The sequence below is a fragment of the Mytilus californianus genome, unplaced genomic scaffold, assembly GCF_021869535.1.
Source record: "Mytilus californianus isolate M0D057914Y unplaced genomic scaffold, xbMytCali1.0.p SCAF_10, whole genome shotgun sequence".
Taxonomy (NCBI): domain Eukaryota; kingdom Metazoa; phylum Mollusca; class Bivalvia; order Mytilida; family Mytilidae; genus Mytilus; species Mytilus californianus.
The window spans coordinates 53,644,782-53,664,268 of record NW_026262582.1 but is presented as its reverse complement, the minus strand read 5'-3'; the positions used below and the strand labels follow the sequence as shown (position 1 = coordinate 53,664,268).

Below are 19,487 nucleotides of genomic sequence, written 5' to 3'. Positions count from 1 at the left end.
TTTTGAAGGAAATTTGGGATTTAATTTGTTATGGTGACATGTTAGTTTAAATGTTTTTGACCCAGCTTGAATGTTGTAGTTTTGTTTTGCATTTTGCTATCGTTTGCCTTGTCATTGTGTTGTGATTGAAGATTATTGAGTGTGAGACTTAGGTATTGCTACTTAATAGTAAATGCAATACACTGTAGCAGCAACTGTTTGTGATAGCTTTGTGATTATGGGTGTTTGGTAATCCAGGAAATAAATTTATACAGCTTCTTGCAGGTTGAACCAACCATCTCTCTCTCTGTCATACATAAGTAACCTAGAAATTTTACAATGGTGGGTACAGGTTGTCACTCTCCTTCAATTTCTCCTGTTAATGTAGTTTTGATTGATTGATTGTTGGTGTTTAACACCACTTTGCACGCTTGGCTCTATCATGAGGACCAGTTTTCGGAGGAGGAAGTCAGAGTTCCCAGAGAGAACTACCAACGTTTGGCAGGAAAACAGGCAATCCTTGTTAGTTAAACTCTTGTCATGCTCCAACGAGATCAGGTTCTACTCTTGTCATGCTCCGACGAGATCTGGTTCTACTCTTGTCATGCTTCAATGAGATCAGGTTTATTTATTGGACACACATTATTGTTCAGGCTGACCAAGGAAGTTGAGATATGTTAGCGGTAGCAATTTTCAATAAAGTTGGATATCTGTTTTGTGAACACTACGCAATACCAATAAAGTTTCTGTGTTGTCTTTAGTTGTGAGGGACGTTTCCATTATTTGGTAGAAAACTTACAAACTTTTGGAATACAGAGAGAAAACTATGAGGTTTGATGGTAGCTTATATATACCAACATACAAAACAGTGAATTCTGGAACGTCTAACCCTTCCAGATTACCTGACATCAGACCAATGTCAAACATTTTATAAACAACATAGAAGCATGATATCTTCCTGTTTTCTATGGGCTATTTACATGTCAATTTATAACCACAGTTTTATTTTGTAGTCCTAGTCCTTTTTAATGTAGGCTTTACTTAAGGTTAGGAATTTGTTTGAAGTAGTTTTATGGTTAAATTGGGATGTAGGTGAGGGTTAGTACCAAACTTTTCATATATGGTTAGGGAACCTAAAGAAAAAAGGCCATTTTATTCATGTACCTTGTTGTCTTTTGAAATACTTTGATCTCAAACCAGTTACAATTGAAATGTGTGAACCACTGTAGGATGAAAGAGAAGAAAGACCTGCTTATATTCTATTGAATATTAACACTTTCACAAATGAATTTTAATTGGTTATTTTTATGGGGATATTTTTACAAAATAACTATTACTTCCTCAAATATTTAAATATAGAAAAAAAGAAAAGTAAGATGCTGGAAATAGTATATTGAAAGTCTACTGGTTTCTAGTCATGCTGACAAAGTATAAATACAGGTCTTTGTTGTTAAAGTTCCCATAAGTGTGTCTGAAACAAAACCAATAGATCTTTGATCTGTAATTATCTGGTTCAGTGGTTATATTGACAGATTGATCCTTTGATCTGCTTTGTTTTATCTACATATTTTGAGAGTTTTTACCTGTAAGTTACCTGATCTCACCTATTGACACACCTGTAAAATCTAATCTTCCATTTCCTGCATCAGACACTGCATGTTATACCTGAAGGGTCAACTCATGTGTCATTATCAAAGGTGTGAGGGTCTACAGGAGAGGGTTTGACAAAATGTAAGAGATTTGTCACCAAAGTAGTGATTTGCATGTGAATGAAGTGGGTTTATCTTGAATATATAATATAATATTAAATGCATGTGATTAGAATGTTTGTGGTTTCAATTATGTTTCAATGCATGAATATCATAAGTAAGCGTGTTTAGTGTGTCCACTCACCCGTGGAATTAAATTTACAGATGCATGCTGAAGTTAGTACAGCTAAAACTTGAGGAAGAAATTTGTTCTTTGAAAGATTTTTTACATATAAAATACAAATATATGATATATAAAAATACAAGTAAAGTCAGGATTTTGTCATTTTATAAAATTAAAATAACAACTTTTGAAAATAATCTTGCATGTGAGTACCAATATGTGAATTTTTCTTATTAACAATTTTTAATTCATAAAATGATAAAGGAATTTTGATATGTAGCATTAGGTTTCATATTTCATTAGTGATGTGTATCTGAGTTTATTCATATTTTTTTTGGTAATGTAATTTCAGTGATTGTAAGGGTGTCTCTTGTAGTACGTAATCATGAAATACAAGGTTGTGTTGAAAGTTTTTCAATTATTAACAAAAAAAAATAAATACATTGAATGGAAATACATTTAAAGATTGAGCTTTTTGATAAGTATTTAAACATGTAACAAATTATTGAGTTATTTTCACTTTCTATTTTTGACCTTTAAACTATAAAAAAAAAGAAATCATAATGTAAAGCTAAGCTGGTATTGAATTTCGTGGGTAAGCGGACTAGCAGAGCCTTTGTTGTAACAGTTAAAATTTGAATTATAAAAATATTTGTTGACAGAAGTTATTCTTTTCCTTTCAATAAAATGCTTCATGTAATGTACAACAGTATTTAGTGATATTGAATTAGACACTTTAAACCCCGGTAATTTGCAATTCAACCCTATTATTTATTGTTAGTCATATATGGTTTTGTATAACTTTTTGAGGCTTTATATGAGTGAGTTATAAAGAAGTATATGGAAAAAGGTGTAATATCTTAACATACTATTCAAAAAGTGCCTGTTAGCAAAAAGGGTATAAAGAATGAAAAGGTACCTTAAGACATCTATCACCATAGATTAAAAAAGAAGTCATATTTTTTTTAATCAATTTTAACTTAATAAATTTGATACAAGTACCATTAAGCTTCTGTAGTAAAAATAGACAACTTTCAATTAACAGAGAAACAATTAAAGAAGGCAGTTTAATTTGGCATGTGGTTCCTGTTTTTCCTTTAGTAAAATAGTAATGTGTTGGTTTCGCTCACTATATTATATAACTTTCACCTAGGGGTACTGGTATCTGGTATGAAACATCAGTACATTTATAATTTTTGAAATATTGTAATCTTTCATAACTTTTTTTGTGAACTAATTTTTTTGTTATATAAAGAAAATATATTATAATGTTTTTATTATTTATGAATCAAGTGTTTTATTTGTAATTCACTTTAAAATATTTGCTCTTTGAATTTTATTATTCTGCATCAATCTTAAATAATTCTTATAAGGAAACATTTGATGATTATTATAATTGGAATTCAAAACAAAAATTTTGTTCATGAAACAATGGTAGAATAATACCTTCTGATTCTTTTGTAGAAATTTCACCAGAAACAAGAGAATCACCAGAAAAAGTTCCTAGTAAGTAAATTCTATTTATATGAAAATAGAATCCCAAAAACCATGTTTATTTTAATGTTAGTCCTCGGAGCAATTTACTTAAAAATGCAGCCTGCATTCAATTGAAATATTGAAGGGCACACAAAATGCACCAGTTGAAATATTGCTGCCTGTAATGTATTTATAGGTACATACAAATACTTGTTAAATGTTAATGCTGTAAAATCTCATTTAATCCAGTAGTAAGAATTAACAGCATAACTTATTTAGTCTGAGATTATTGCTAATCCATTTTGGGTTCAAGAGGTGTTATTTAATATAACAAGCAGGTTTGAGTGTCAAAAGAGTCTGACCCCCTGTTATACCTCATGAAACGTGATAAGAGATAATGAAGCAATGTATTGCTTGTTGTTTTATTCATCAACATGGGTCATTTCTAATCATTCTCCATGTTAAAGTTGACATGAAAGTAAACAAAACTTTTGACATGTTTGTCTTTATCATAAAGTAATTATAAAAAAGATAGAGTTATCTCCCATTGACAATACAATCCTGTCTCTTTTTACATAAGAGTAACACATAAAATACATGATACTCATAAATATTGGAAACAATTATATATAAATATGTTGACACAAAACAAATTTCACAACAATAAGTTGATCTTAAAATTTAAACATATTAAAATCTGAACTTAAATTTCATGTTTCAAATTCAAACTTGTTGAATATTTTTTTGTGAAATTTGAAATTGCATTTAAAATACTGAGCACATAAGATTAATGAGCAGAATAAAAAAATTATCATTCATAAGACATATTATCAGCTTAGGATTTATACATTTTTGAGGTAATGACCGATTATCAGTGGTCAAGTAATTAAGTGACCACATAATTAGTTTTGGCTGAAGTTAGTAAACAGGAATAGGTAGCAGTTCTGCATGAATATTTTTGCAGTGCAGACATGATTTAGTTAAGTAACGGGAGACTAATGTGAAAAAATTGAAACTGAAATGTTTGTAAATTTTAATGAAAATTCAGTGAAGAAGAAATTAGTTAACAGCTTTACATAAAAAATATTGAGATAAATTATTATAATTTCCTTGTGGGCTTCTGTCACAGGAGGAATTCATTATGGAATTATCTTCAAAAAAGTTTATAATTAACATATGGAGGCATTAATTCTTGACAGAAAGGTTGATTGGTGTTTATCTCTGTACTAAAGAAGTTATAGGATCCTATTAATTAATGTGTAAACATGAAGATGATCATTTGATCAGGTGTAGATATTCTATAGAGATATACATATTGTAAAAACATTAGTTCACTGGATAACGTTCATTTTATAAGTGACAAACGAAAAAATGTACCAATGAATATGGAATGAGGATATAAAAATGACATTTGTGTCAATAATTTGTATCATAGGCAGTGAACTTCTAATTGATATAGAACAAAACCATCAAATGATTAATTAATGTGAATAAAAAACTAATTTATGCTAGATCTAGGTAAACAGGAAGATTTGGAGTTTTTTCATGTTTTTATTTGATGTATTTGGATGTAATTTTAAATTCTTATAAACTTTTACAAATATCGACTATTTAGCCAGTGGCAAAAGAAATAAAAAATAAATTGAAACTTTGTGGAGGATGTTAAAGTGCTTTTTACAGAAAGGTTAATGAAGGTAAAAGATAAACGGGGAAATAGAAATTATCTAAATGTATGACCTTAATGTTTGGAATATAGACAATAAATTTTAGATATGCTGAGATTTGGTTTTATATGACATTACTTTTAATTCTGAAATAAAATACTGAAACCAAATAATTTCATTGTAATAGATATGTGGATTATTGTGAATATGTCAGACCTATTAAATGAAGTGTGTGAAAAACAAAAGAAAGGATTTTAAAGATTGAAAGAAATTAACAGTGCATTAATTTTTTATGTCAAGTTGTGACATTTTGGCCTTGTTTGTAAAGTTAATCAAAACACTGATATGAAGAAAGTGGTTTTTTAAGCTTTCAACTTGAAGTGATCATTTTTGTACTTACTATAAATAGAAAATAATTGATATTTGACATGTGTTGCAAACATGGAATTTTTTACTTATACAACATATTAAGAAGAAAAAATCTATAATTAAAAAATTGCAATGTAATTTTTATAATGGCCTGGATTAACTTAAAACTGAAAATATAAGCAAACTATGAAATGGAAAGATGGAATTTCAGTGTCTTATTCTTATTGATGGATTCTTAATCAGAAAATGTGTTATAACAGCAGCAGTAGTGAAATAGAAAACTTCCCTGGGTATGAATAAATTATGAATTTCATTGGAAAAAGATCCTGGATTTTGAAAGTGAATACAAGCTAACATATTGATTCTAAGGAAAAAATGGATTCAATTTAAAGATTTTAAGCCAAGATGTGAATTAGGCTTTGTAGATTAAAAAAAAATTAAAATGTGCAATATTGAGACATTCTAGGAAATTTCTGCAGTGTCTTCTCGCATGGTGCGATATTTGTTCAGTCTGCTAAAATGACTGTGGGGTATACTTATATTACTATTATAAGTAGTCTGAAAATTGAAACATTGACTCTAGCTTATTTAAACACAGGTGAGTTGAATAAGGGGAGATCATTTTATTGTTTTTGTTTTTATGTTTTTACCTTAAAAGTATAGTACATTGGTGTTAAATCGTTAATCTATAGACTTAAGACGCGTTACCTTTGTGCACAGAGAATTTAGATTTTTGGGCTTTGGAGATTTAGATTCCATAATCTTAAATCTCTCTAAATCTCAATCTCTATAAAGTTCACTAGGTTCAAATAAATAGAAATAGAAAGAAATGTTAATTTCTTACATGTACTTTTCAGTTTTTTCCTTAGATTATATTTTTTGTTCATTAAAAATTTAAGCAAGTTGATTGCAGAATACAACATACCACTAAGTTATTAGAAAAAAGAACAATTAATGCAATGCATACATTTTTTTCAAATGTCTTGGGAGGAAAATCTTTTGAGTAAAATGCAAGCTTCAACTGAGGTAAAAGAGATTGAAAATACTTAGTGTTTAACGGTAGTAACTTCTGTTGAATACCGTTATGAGATTGTTTCTGATATAGAAACTGCTGAGTGGCAATGGTTAGATAATTTAGGGTTCTATAGTGGCCTAAATAGCTACAATTGTGCTTTAAGATTGAATCAAGAATTTACATTTTTGATCTGATTTGAATGGATTTCTTCAATTGTTTTATGATTGAACTGTTTTCAATTACAGGCACAGAAGAGGCCGTGAAAGGGGAGGACACTGCTGTTATTGTCACTGAAGGCAAAGCACCAGAATTTCTACTCAAGATACAAACAGAGACTGTAAGTGTATTGAAAATAAGATTAAAGAAAATGTAATGTTCATCAAAAGAAATTTCTAGGATCCTCTCGGAAAATCAAGAGGACCAGCTTTACTGACATCAGATAAAATATTTCAAACCTGGCCTAATCTCAAATATATCATAAATCTGTGTAGCATATATTCATTTTTGTAGACTATTACAAACTCCAGTTTGAGGTCAAACTTTTTAACTGAATATTAAATGATATTGTAATATATATATATATATATATATATATCTTTATTTAGCTTCTGTTAGGAGAGATAGTGATACAAATAAAATATTAATAAATAACACAATATACAAGTTTGAACAGATGAAAAAGAGAAGTTATTTTAAACGCACAGTGTATTTCACATTGTCAATTAGGAGAGAAAATATGTTTTGTAAAATTTGTAAACGTAGATGACATTGTCAATTAGTAGAGAGAAAATGTTTTGCAAAATATGTAAACATAGGTGACGCATAAAAATTGAAAACGTTTTTTCTGCTCACAGTCTAGTTCAAATTCAGTTTCGCATGACAGTAACAGATAACAGAAATCTTCATCAGCTAAGGAACCAACAAAAGCAGTGAAGGTGATCGGGTTTATACAAAGTAACTCGCATTAGAATTCATCACAAATGTCGGATAAGTAGTCACACGAAGAGATTGCATGAACACACGGATCAGTGAAAAATTTACCACATTCTATCTGATCTTAGAAATGAAATAATAGAAAATAATTGTTTAGTCCACATTTATTTTTATCCATTTATAGGTTGAACAAGGTGAACTTGCTGATTTCAACGTAGAAGTTTTAGGAACACCACGACCAGAAATCCATTGGTTGTACAATGGTATTGAGATCATACCAGACAAACGTCATGCTATATTCGATGAGAACAATTTATCCCACCTGCAAGTGTATGACATTGATGAAGATGTTAGAGGAACATACTCAGTTGAGGCTACCAATGATTATGGTACTGCCACGTGTAGTGCTGAATTGGTGGTCAAAAGTAAGTATCAATAGTAGTTTGTTTGTTTGTTTGTTGGTGCTGTGCTGTTGGCTATATTATGGCAGCTAGTTTTATTGGTGGGGGAAGACGAGAATTCCAAGATAGAACTTTGGCAGGAAAACTGACAATCCTTGTTAAAAAAGGTTGAATACACCTTATTACTATACATTCACAATTCATTTACACCTACAGTTTTAACACTTTTTCAGCATTTACTGCAGTATGGTGACCTTTAAATATGAAGAAGAATTGGGGTATATGTCAATGAGATAGGACCCAATGACACCAAACATCTAATTAAAAACATCTAGAGGTCAACATATGGTCTATATATACATATTTTCATTTAGTGTTCTGTTGTTGAACAAATGACTTTTGCACTTGCATTTCTCTATGTTTCCCAATGATTTCAATGAATACAACATTGAGTATAATAATGAAACATAACTGAAGAGCATATCATCTACAAGACTTTGAATTCAAAACTTGTAGCAGAAATGTATACTTAAGTATGGTTGTTAAAAGATATAACAATTTTACCCTAAAAATTGTTAGTTTTTACATTTATGTTTTCACCAATTGAAACTTTAATGTCAACATGATTTAATTTTACAGCACAACCAGAAGAAATTACACAGGAACTCATAGCTCCTAAGTTCATTGTTGAGATACAGACATTCGAAGCTACAATCGGAGAAACAGCTAAATTTACCTGCAAAGCTAAAGGACAACCCAAACCACAAATTCTGTGGTTCAAAAATGACAAAGAGATTACTAAGGATGACAACAGATTTAGTATACAGTATGGTGATGAGGAAGGGGAGGAAACTCTTCTTATTGTTGATGTATTACCTGAACATGATGGAACATACTCAGTAGAAGCCAAGAATACAGCTGGTAGTACTAAATGTAAAGCTGAACTCTTTGTTGAAGGTAAATTTCCTTACAAATTTGGATATTATGGTTTTCATCATAGTGAGCGAATCCTAAGCTTAAGTCTTCATAAAGTTTTCACATTGTACGAAATGCATATTATAAATGCACGTTTAACTCAAATTTTTGTACTGTAATTCAGAAGACAGCAATCTTGAAAAGCTACTACTGTTACAAATATTACTCTTCTACTTAAACAAATGTGTTTATAATGCCTTTAATTTACAAATACATATGAAAGACATAAGAGAATAGATAGTAAATTGCTAAATCATAAATTACACATTTCAATTGTAGAAGTCAGAGAGGATAAACCCTCAGCTCCAGAGTTCATTAGAGTACCAGAAAAAGTTTCTGCTAGGCAACATGATACAGCTCAATTCATGGTCAAGGTCATTGGAACACCTAAACCTAAAGGTAAGAAAATATTTAAAATTATGTATATACATTTGTGTACAGGCATATTCTTTACTTACATTTGTTGAATTCATTTTTTCCCTAATTTTCTGAAATATTAAACAGAGTGTGAGTATCTTAAGAGTTTAGTAAAAGTACATGTCAAATTGTTATATGTTTTTTAGCATATATTTGAATTAGACTTAATTAAATAGATGCTGTAAACCAACTAATTTTTGTGAATGATTTATTCATGCTACTTTTTAGAGTGGAAAATGAAACAAATAAAAATTGTTGCAAATATGTCAAACTTGGATGTTGTCTTATATGGATACATCAACAAAGTTAGAAAATCGAAAAATAAATTGTCATGCAATGGCATAGAACGGTTTATGCAGTAAAAAGTATTCACTAAAATAAGTTTGTTTACAGTTTCTCATTATATTTTCTTTTCCAGTTGTATGGAAGAAGGACAACATGGTATTGGAAGATAAAGAGCTCTATCAATTTGACAAGTATGAGGACCAATACTGTTTTGAGGTGAAGGACAGTGATGTAGTTGATGCTGGTGTTTACACCTGTGTTGCTACTAATGAAGAAGGGGAGGTAACTGTTGACATCCCCTTGATTGTCAATGAGATTGATCGTGAGAAGAGACTATCGGAATCCCCGCTAGTCCTCCGTCACCAAGACACATCACAAGCACCAGAATTCACCGAGATCTTTGAGGCTGTTACTGTAATGGAAGACAAGCCTTTAGAGTTAACATGCAGAGTAACTGGACTTCCACGTCCTGAAATCACATGGCTGAAGGATAACAAGGAGATCGCTCAGTCTCCAAATGTTAAAATGTCATACGATGATGATAAATGTACACTTAAAATAAAGAAAACCAACATCATGGACCATGAAGGGGAATACAAAGTTATTGCTGAAAATCCAGCAGGTATGGCTGATGTAACAGCACCAGTCACTATTGAGGGTAAAACAGAAAAACCAGAATTCACACGTAAACTTAACAACCGTGATGTCAAAGAAGGCAGACCTGTTAAATTTGAATGTTCTGCCAAGGGTATCCCTGCACCTGAGATTACATGGTTTCTGAATGACAAGCCCGTAGAAGGTGTACGCTTCCACACAGATGTCCGTAAGAGTTTCTCTGACACTATCTACAGTCTCAGTATTGATAAGACTGAGATTGAAGATGCTGGAGAAGTGAAAGCCATTGCTAAGAACAAAGCAGGAGAGGCTGTTACCATTGCCAAACTTCTTGTAGAAGGTATAGTGTAACATTTATTATGTCACATGATCTTCTCTCTTCAATCAAATAAGCACTGCAGAGTACGTTGAAAATTCTTAAGTGTAGCACATATTAAAAATTTTCAAATTAAAAAAATTGCAGGCTAAAAGATTTCGTTTATCAGAATTCAATACTTCATGATATAACAGAAGTTTTTAGTGTAATATTAGTTAAGCTCATGTTTCAATTTAAGGATGTACGCTACTCTGTTTCAAAATAACAAGCTTTTTAAAAGGCTGATTTAAATTGATAGTATATAAATAAAGAAACTAAAATAGCAGAAAAAGATGAAAGGTCCGTGTGCTTGTTTTCGAGATATAAGCCATTGAAAATTTGGCATGAAATAATTCTTTCTAGATTTTTCATACATTTATCATTGGCACCTTTTTTCTTTCAAAAATGATGAAAAAATAACAAGGATTTTATAAGATTTTCTAAGATGACATTTTAAACTATATGTAATCAAATTATGGAAAGAAAAGTAGGGGTTAATCGGCAAAATTTTTTAATGGCACTACATAGATAAAACCAGAGGATTCCGAACATCTGACAAAAATTCAAAAACCCAGAGGAACGAACATCCTTAATGTTTGAAATTGCAATACATAGTTTATAAGGATATTTTTATTTTAAATTTAAGCGAAACATATTGTGGATCATGGGGTGATTGTTAGGTGGATTATGAATAGCATTTGATAGTAGACCTTATATTGATTTCTAGTTTTTAGATTTCTCATTTTCAGTATAAAATAAAGTACTGTATATCAGATTATTTTAGCATCAGATTTTATAATTTTTTCTGCGACCATAGAGAAAAATAGGACATTAACTTAAAGGAAAATATTCCAATATACAGTATTTCTGACTTTTTCATCTCTTTATTATTAGAGTAAATTGCCAAACTTTATTTATATAAAAATAAGAAGATGTGGTATGATTGCCAATGAGACCCCTATCCATCAGACCAAATTATGTGGATGTATTAAGCAACATATATTGTATGGTGTATTTGTTGACATGTTTTTGCATAGATATGATAAAAGTAGTTAACAATATTTGTTTTCTTTTGACCTATTTTGTGTTAATGATACTCATAATTTTATATTTTTAAAAGTAAGTATATTATAACATTGTCTTCATTCCTCTATTAACAGAGAAGAAAGAAGCTCCTAAGTTTGTAAGAAAACTGGACACTGTGAATGTTGTGGAGAATGACACCGCCATCCTAGAGGTGGAAGTAACAGGAAAACCAAAACCGCATGTCACATGGTAAGGCTGTTATCTTTCTACTCCATATGTAAATGCACAATCTATCTTTGATATATAGGAAGGATTTTGTTGATAAAAGGGGAAATATCCTCAAAATGATTAGTACATAGTTGGGAAAATATCCTCAAAATGATTTGTGCATAAATGGAATAATATTCTCAAAATAATTTGTACATTAAAGGGAAAATATCCTCAAAATTATGTATTAAAGAATGACATTATTACAATTATAAAATTAGAATAAAACTAAAATGAAAATGTCTTAATTATTTTGTGGCATTATCAGGTATATTCAAGAAATGTAAAGTGTATTGTGTATTGTAGGTTGACAATGGACAAAGAAATCCCTGACACAGACAGAACAAAGATAGAGGTCGAAGGTAACATCCACAGACTGACTATCAATGATACCAAGAAATCTGATGAGGCCCTGTACACAGCACGTGCCAGCAACCCAGCTGGTCAGGTGTCTTGTAATGGCAGAGTCAAGATACAACGTAAGTTCACATTCAAATGTTTGAGATAAAATAAAACCAGTCATTATTTTTTATTTTGTTGCATGGAGTTTAAGTTATATATGTGAATGGAGTGGAAATAACAGCAAGACCAAAATTCACAATTGGAATTTATATTTGTTTATAAACAATAATTATCAGCTGTTTACATTTCAGTGTAGATTTATTTTCATTCTTAAATTCTGTTGACAATAAATGTAACTGTATATATATTTTTTTTTCAATATTCCAGCTGCTAGAAGACCTTCCATTGTAACCAAAATGGCAGACACATTACTTCCAGAAAATGCTCCTGCCAAATTTGAATGTCAAGTTGAAGGACTTCCTCTACCTAATGTTAAATGGTCAGTAGCTCAGTAGATTAAGCCTTCAGATAGTCAAAAGTTGGTAAAGTAGTATACAAACTCAAATAAACAACACAGTTCTGTTATGAATGTAAAAATATATTGAAAACTGTATATAAAAAAAAGGTTAACAGAAGTTTAGTAGTATTTACAAGATAATAAAACTCAATTGAAGAATAATATTTTTATAATGAAGGAACCAAACTTGTATAAGCTAAAATTCAGTACTTTTGTATATGTTTCTATTTAAAACTGAGCACAAATTCACATGAATATGATAGTTCCCTTTGTCAAAATTAGTGATGCCATCCCTCTTTAAATTGTGCCTAAAATACATTTGATTGAGATTGTGTTTGTAGGTTTATCAATGATAAGGAGATAGAAGAAGGAGAGGATGTTCACATTAGATTTGACAGACGTAGAAGTACTTACACACTGGAGATTGACAATGCCACACCTGAGATGCAGGGTCTTCTCAAAGCTGTGGCTGCCAATGCCATGGGAGAACAACTAATGACAGCTAACCTAGAGGTCAGAGGTCAAGCTCCTAAGTTTGAAGAAACTCCACTCAAATGTACCATACTGGAAGGTGAGAATGAGATTATTGTTTATCAACCATATATTTCACATACTGATTTACACATAACATATAGTACACAACAAAAATGTATTACATATCCTCATCTTACAAATAACATACAGGTATCTGTTGACAAAAATAAATCAAATAAACCTGTGACTATTTTTATTCTCTTGGTATCAAGGTATTTTTAAATCCATTCAGAAATGACCTCACGTAATTATTTAAAAAAAAAAGAAAGATTGTAGGTGACAAATACTTCTTAGATAACACTGTAGGCGATGTCTTCTATATGGTTGTCTTCATACAAAAAGAGAATAAAGTTACATACAGTATATTTGACTGTTATTTCATGTTACTTTATAGGTGACTCTGGAATGTTCAGATGTTTGGTATCTGGTGAACCTGCTCCAGAAATTCTCTGGTCCAAAGGTAAATGGAATAAAATCAAAGATGGTGGAAAATACAAAGTATACAAGGATGAGAATACAGGTGAAAATGTCCTAGAAATAGGTGACATCAAGAAAAAAGATGCTGGAACATACCTGGTCACGGTTAAGAACGAGCATGGTACAACTGATGCACCAGCAACACTTATTGTAACAGACAAACCTGAGGATGTACAAGATTGGAAAGACATGCTCAAACACAGGTGAGAGTTCAAAGTTTAAAGTGCGTTTCGTCTTTATCTTCTGATCACAGTAATTTCTAGGTGCCTGGTTTATATATATGAAATGTTTAAAACTTATGACATTTTTATCATTAATTTGTTAGTTATAATTGAATTATTTAACCAACTAAGAAATTATATGTTATTTAAGCAAATAATCAATCAATTTTACAGAGAAATTGAAAGGAGACAGATTGAGGAAGAGGAACTGGTACTTCCTAATCTTAAACATGTGGAGCAGGAAGAACCTACACCTGAAGACAAGAAGAAGTTTTCCCCTGGATTCATGGAGCACGATGAACCTGTGGCTTTTGAAATATTCAAGAAAAGACGAGAATCTCAGGTATATTAGATAAAAAAAAAACATTCCATAAAAGGATAATTATATATTTTCTGGAATGCAAAAGAATTAAAGATAAATGTTAAAGAAAGTTTGTTTTAAAATCTCCAGATCACTTACAGATAATTAATTCATAGAAAATAGGTTTGATGTCATTCCAATTTTGAACAACAGTAGTTTTGAGTTTATTGATGAGAGATTTTTTTTCAAATGAAGTTAACTACAGTATTTTAAAACTGAAAGACAAAAGGGTAAAATGGTGTGTAATAAAATTGAGAATGGAAATGGGGAATATGTCAAAGAGACAACAATCCGACCAAAAAGCAGACAACAGCCGAAGGCCACCAATGGGTCTTCAATGCAGTGAGAAAATCGTGTAAGAATGAAAATTGTTTAAACATTTGTACTGATGAATGGCAAAGAAATTAAATATGTTAGTTGATTATAACTCAGTAAATTTGTTTTAGCTGGCTCAAATCCCAGAGCGATCAGAGCCAGAGAAGACAAAGAGAGAAAAACCAGAATTAGAGACCTATGAAAAACCCAAGCCTGAGGAGAAATCTCCTGAAAAAGAAAAAGAAAAGGAGAAAGAAAAATATGTCAGAGGTGTTAAACCAAAGGAGATTGAAGAAGTTGAAGACTTCCAACTCAAAATACCTAAGGCTGATGTAAGTACTAGTAGTCTCTATATTTATTTTATAAATATTTAAATGATTTCTGAGTTCAAATATTAATTTGATATATGACACACTTCATATTCATGAAATGGAATGTAAATAGAATGCCTGTTTATTTTTGATTTATTAATTTTACAGTGGAAGTTTATAACTCCTCTCAAAGACACTACCGTCAAGGAAACAGAAGAAGCCATCTTTGAATGTGAATTAAACATTTCAAACGTTTCTGTTGCCTGGACTGTCAACGATCAGGTGATAGAACAAAGTCCAAAGTACATCATCAAATCTGACAAGACAAAACATACTCTCATCATTGCCAAATGTCTACCTCAAGACAAAGGGGAGGTAACCTGCTCCTATGCAAAATTGCAGACAAAGGCTAAATTGACAGTTGAAGGTAGGTTGTTTCAGCAATATTTCCTGTAAGTCTCTGATAAAAAAATTTCAAATAAATTCACCTTCAGAAAATAGTAAGGTGGTTCTGAATTTTTTTTTTAAATTAAAAAGTCAAAATATTCAAGCCATGTAAAGGATCAATAAACATCAAGAATTAAAAAAAACAATGGTGAAGGGGTTGTATACAACTGATTCATGTAATGATATCAAAGGAAACCATTTTTTTTTCATGTTGATTTACCTAATCCAAATAAGATATAAAATAATATTAATTGTAAAAAATCATAGATTAAAATATATGTAATGTTTGTACAGAAGTGCCAGCAGAGTTCATCTTGAAGCTTGAGGATGCCAAGGTTGAACCAAGCCAAGATGCCACCTTCACATGCAGTGTCAACAAAGAGGATGTTGAGGTCAACTGGTTGATTGACAACAAAGAGGTACCAGATTCACCAAAATATGATGTGAAACATGAAGATGTGACACATTCCCTGACTATTAAGGATATTGATGTTGGTGATTCATGTGAAGTGTCAGCATTGTTTGGTGACACATCAACTTCAGCCAAACTTTTTGTCCAAGGTAAATTGACAAAAAACGTTTCATTAGAAAAAATAAAACTTACAACATGTATTTGTTAAGAATAGCACTAAAACAAAAGAAAAAATAGAATTAAATGAAACTGATGTAAGCAGACAATATTGTATTTCATGATTATGACTTATCAGAATTCAAATGTTAACTGAATGTATGAAATATTTAACATTCAGTTAATATTTGAATTCTGATTTCTGTTTTGTAATTTCACTCTTTAATAATAGCTTTCATTTATGTTCATTGTCAAAGAACAAACAATATTGTTCCATTCATATTCAGCAAAAAAATCATTTAGTAGACACTTCTGAGTATTTTGTTAGATATGTCAGATTTTCATTCTCTTATAATAATTACAGATGTAGCTGCTGATTTCTCCTTGCCACTTAAAGATGCCACTGGTCTTGAAAACTCAACAGTTGAATTTGTCTGTGAGTTGACCATACCATCAGATGATGTACAATGGTTCCTGAACAATAAACCATTACATGAAAGTGATAAAGTCAAAATCATTAAAGACGGCAAGAATCACAGAGCTGTAATTAGTAATGTCAGCATTGAGGATGAAGGTCAAATATCAGTTACCATTGGTGACAAGAAATCAACCGCTGGTCTCTATGTTGACGGTAAGTTTCTATACACTTCTCTCTATTACAAGAATCTCTGGAAATTTATTTTGTACTAACTTACATTTGAACCTTGAAAATCAAAAGGTTATGGGAAAATCCATATAGAATTGTCATTGTCAAATAAAAAATATTAAGGTTTTTTTTTGTAACAAAATATTGTTCTTTCAGAAGTGGCACCTGAATTCACTAAGCCATTATCAGATGCTACTATTCTGGAAGGAGATACTGTAGAGTTGACTTGTGAGGTCAACAAAGAGGGGGCCACTGTCAAATGGTTTGCCGATGCCAAAGAAATCACTGATGATGATAAGTTTGAAATTATCACTGAAGCTACAGTACACACACTTCGTTTGAAAGACGCCTCATTGTCTGATGCTGCTGAAATTACAGCAAAGGTCGAAGATCAGAAAACTACAGCAAAACTCAGTATTGAAGGTATGTCATGGCATGATTCTGTACAACTTGTAAGAGCTTCCTCCTTTTTGAATTTGAATTTATTTATAACCATGGATTCATATTGTCTATATAAGCATGACCGTGTCACAGATATATTTGAGATATTCCCCTGCAATATGTGTATAACTTTTTAATGATAATGATATTGATATTCGCTTGTAAATGTTCTGTTATTAATATTGCTTACCTGTGTAACATTTAAGGTATGTGATTACTGGTCATAAAACAAAAATATATACAGTGATATTGTTGTCTTTTTTCAAAACTACCTCTACCGTTTTTTGTTGGGAAAAATGCATATTTTTTATTGAAATTGGGAAATTTGTATATTTTATTCTAAACACATCTCCGATTTTTTGCTGACCTTTGCTGTCTTTTTTGCACTGTTGTTTTCATGTATATTTTGGTTGTCAGACATTTTCAACCTGAAAGGTACTTTTCGAAGAGGGGAAAGAAACAGAAGCAATGATGGTACTTAATGCATTGAAAACCACGTGTTACAAACACCATGATGATTCTGATCAGAAAACCAAATCTCAAAAGTGCTTTCTAATATCAAAATAATAACATGAATACGATATTTACTAACCCGAATAATTCAGTCCCTCCCCGTGATGGACTCTCCCACTCGTTAATGTAGCCATCGTAGAGCAGTGGAATATAACGACTGAATTATTCAGGTTAGATATTTACAAACATTACTACCAATGCCATCACTGTTTTGGGAAAATGTAAAACTTTCTGGGAGGAATTTTAAGCAATTTTTTTTAGTAATTGGGAATTTTCTCTAGGGGAAAAAGCCGAATTTCGGCTGTAATTGGAGGCAAACAATATCACTGATATATAATAAGCTGTGCTTTGTCATGTTTGTGATTACTGGCCATAAAAACACAAAATATAACAGCTATGCTTTGTGATTAAGTACACAACATGTAATGTTTGTGCTTTGTGAATATTTCTATGTAAGATTTCCAAATACGGCACCTAAGTATTGTATGAGCATGATATTTTATTGGCATGAATCTCTCCTCAGATACTCCCGTTGAATTCCTTGCTAAACTAACAGAACAGTTTGTTGAGGAAGACCAAGAATGTGTTTTTACTTGTGTGGTCGACCGTGAAGATGTTACTGTTGATTGGTTCCATAATGACTCACCTTTGTTACCTAGCGACAAGCATGTGGTTAAAGATGAGAAAAAGATGCACACTCTAGTCATTAAAAATACTGATCACTCCGACATTGGTGAATATACAGTTGTCGTGGGTGACAGTAGAAGTTCAGCCAAGCTGAATCTTGATGGTAAATTATTTATACATTGTTTGCAGTGGTAATTGAAGCACTGTTCTATACATATAATGTACACATATTATATACAGACTGGGTAAGGACTAACATCCTCGTTTCAAAATACTGTTTTTCTTAACAAGGACAATTTTCATATTACAAAGATGGAATTGATGATAGATGTAAGGTTATTTTAATTCATTCAGTATTTTAAATCAATTGGAAACTTGTGTGTTGGAAAATCTTTTCTTGATTTAACTTCATAACAAGTGGAATTTTAATGTCAAAAGTGTAATTAATCCCTTTGAAAACACAAGGGATAGTCTCAAAATTGAGCTTTTTGCTTAACAATTATTTTGGAATCAATCAAAAAAGTGTATTTCACACATAAATTACATATTTGTATACACTTTTTTTGGAAGATCATCGCCAAAGGAAAATGAATTTATTTATTGGGAAGAATTCACATTTGGAGATTGTTCCTAAAATGTATGTAATACAACAGTATTTTGAAATATTTTATATGAAAATCATATAACAGTGTACCTCTGATTATATATTCTTGTTTCTATGATTCTGGCAATGGCTGTCTTGGCGATTTGCAAATGAATAGTTCAGGGAAGATGGCATAAAATATTAACCTGCACTCTTCAAAACTCTCTTTGTTGCTTTATATTCATGAAAAAACATAAATAACTTCATGTAAAAGAATCTCTGCACGTCTGTACAGTCTCAAATATTACTTGAAAATTTATTTATAGTGTGAATTATTGATAAACATTAAAGAAATTGGGAAAAAGAAAAGCAGTAATTTTTAAATATCTTTTTTTGTGTAAAAGAATTAAGAAAATTGAATCAGCTAAGTTGACCGTGAAAGTGATATACTTAGACAACATTCAAATTGACATGTATTATTACACTATTTATATTTTATGAGAAAAATGACTTTATTATCATTTTGCATGCTTTATGCCATAACAAGCATATTACTTCTATTTATATTCAGATGAATAATTGCAAATGTTTGATCAAATATTTATTAATCACTGATACATATCCAGAAGATGTAATTTGATTTAATCTAATATCATATTAGTTTGTATATAATTTTGTTATCTTGTAATGATTATTTGGTATTTTCAAATCTTTAACTAAGGAATTTAACAGTCATTCAAAAAACCACTAGCAAAGAACTGCATAGAAATTGTGTTCTATGTATTTGTTTATTTTCATAGGTAACTGTTTTTGACAATCTTTATATCTTGTGTATTCACTATTTCTCTTCTGGATTTGTATGTTTTATGCATGTTGTGATCTCTTGCATTTTGTGTTTGATGTGTGTCTATCCCTGTTTTCCTTCCAGACACACC

The 19,487-nt window shown here is 30.9% G+C and overlaps 1 protein-coding gene across 1 annotated transcript in view; it reads left to right on the top strand.

Moving 5' to 3' along the window:
* Nucleotides 1-19,487, top strand: part of LOC127718789 (titin-like) — a 319,779-nt gene that overhangs the window by 209,014 nt on the left and 91,278 nt on the right. Inside the window, exons 121-138 of the mRNA XM_052224839.1 lie at nucleotides 3,316-3,357; nucleotides 6,621-6,712; nucleotides 7,493-7,733; nucleotides 8,349-8,666; nucleotides 8,964-9,083; nucleotides 9,520-10,341; nucleotides 11,517-11,631; nucleotides 11,956-12,128; nucleotides 12,379-12,490; nucleotides 12,850-13,079; nucleotides 13,437-13,722; nucleotides 13,915-14,083; nucleotides 14,548-14,748; nucleotides 14,896-15,154; nucleotides 15,469-15,735; nucleotides 16,107-16,373; nucleotides 16,545-16,811; nucleotides 17,866-18,132. Coding sequence (XP_052080799.1) covers nucleotides 3,316-3,357; nucleotides 6,621-6,712; nucleotides 7,493-7,733; nucleotides 8,349-8,666; nucleotides 8,964-9,083; nucleotides 9,520-10,341; nucleotides 11,517-11,631; nucleotides 11,956-12,128; nucleotides 12,379-12,490; nucleotides 12,850-13,079; nucleotides 13,437-13,722; nucleotides 13,915-14,083; nucleotides 14,548-14,748; nucleotides 14,896-15,154; nucleotides 15,469-15,735; nucleotides 16,107-16,373; nucleotides 16,545-16,811; nucleotides 17,866-18,132 — 4,248 coding nt within the window. The remainder of the gene's footprint in view (nucleotides 1-3,315; nucleotides 3,358-6,620; nucleotides 6,713-7,492; nucleotides 7,734-8,348; nucleotides 8,667-8,963; nucleotides 9,084-9,519; nucleotides 10,342-11,516; nucleotides 11,632-11,955; nucleotides 12,129-12,378; nucleotides 12,491-12,849; nucleotides 13,080-13,436; nucleotides 13,723-13,914; nucleotides 14,084-14,547; nucleotides 14,749-14,895; nucleotides 15,155-15,468; nucleotides 15,736-16,106; nucleotides 16,374-16,544; nucleotides 16,812-17,865; nucleotides 18,133-19,487) is intronic.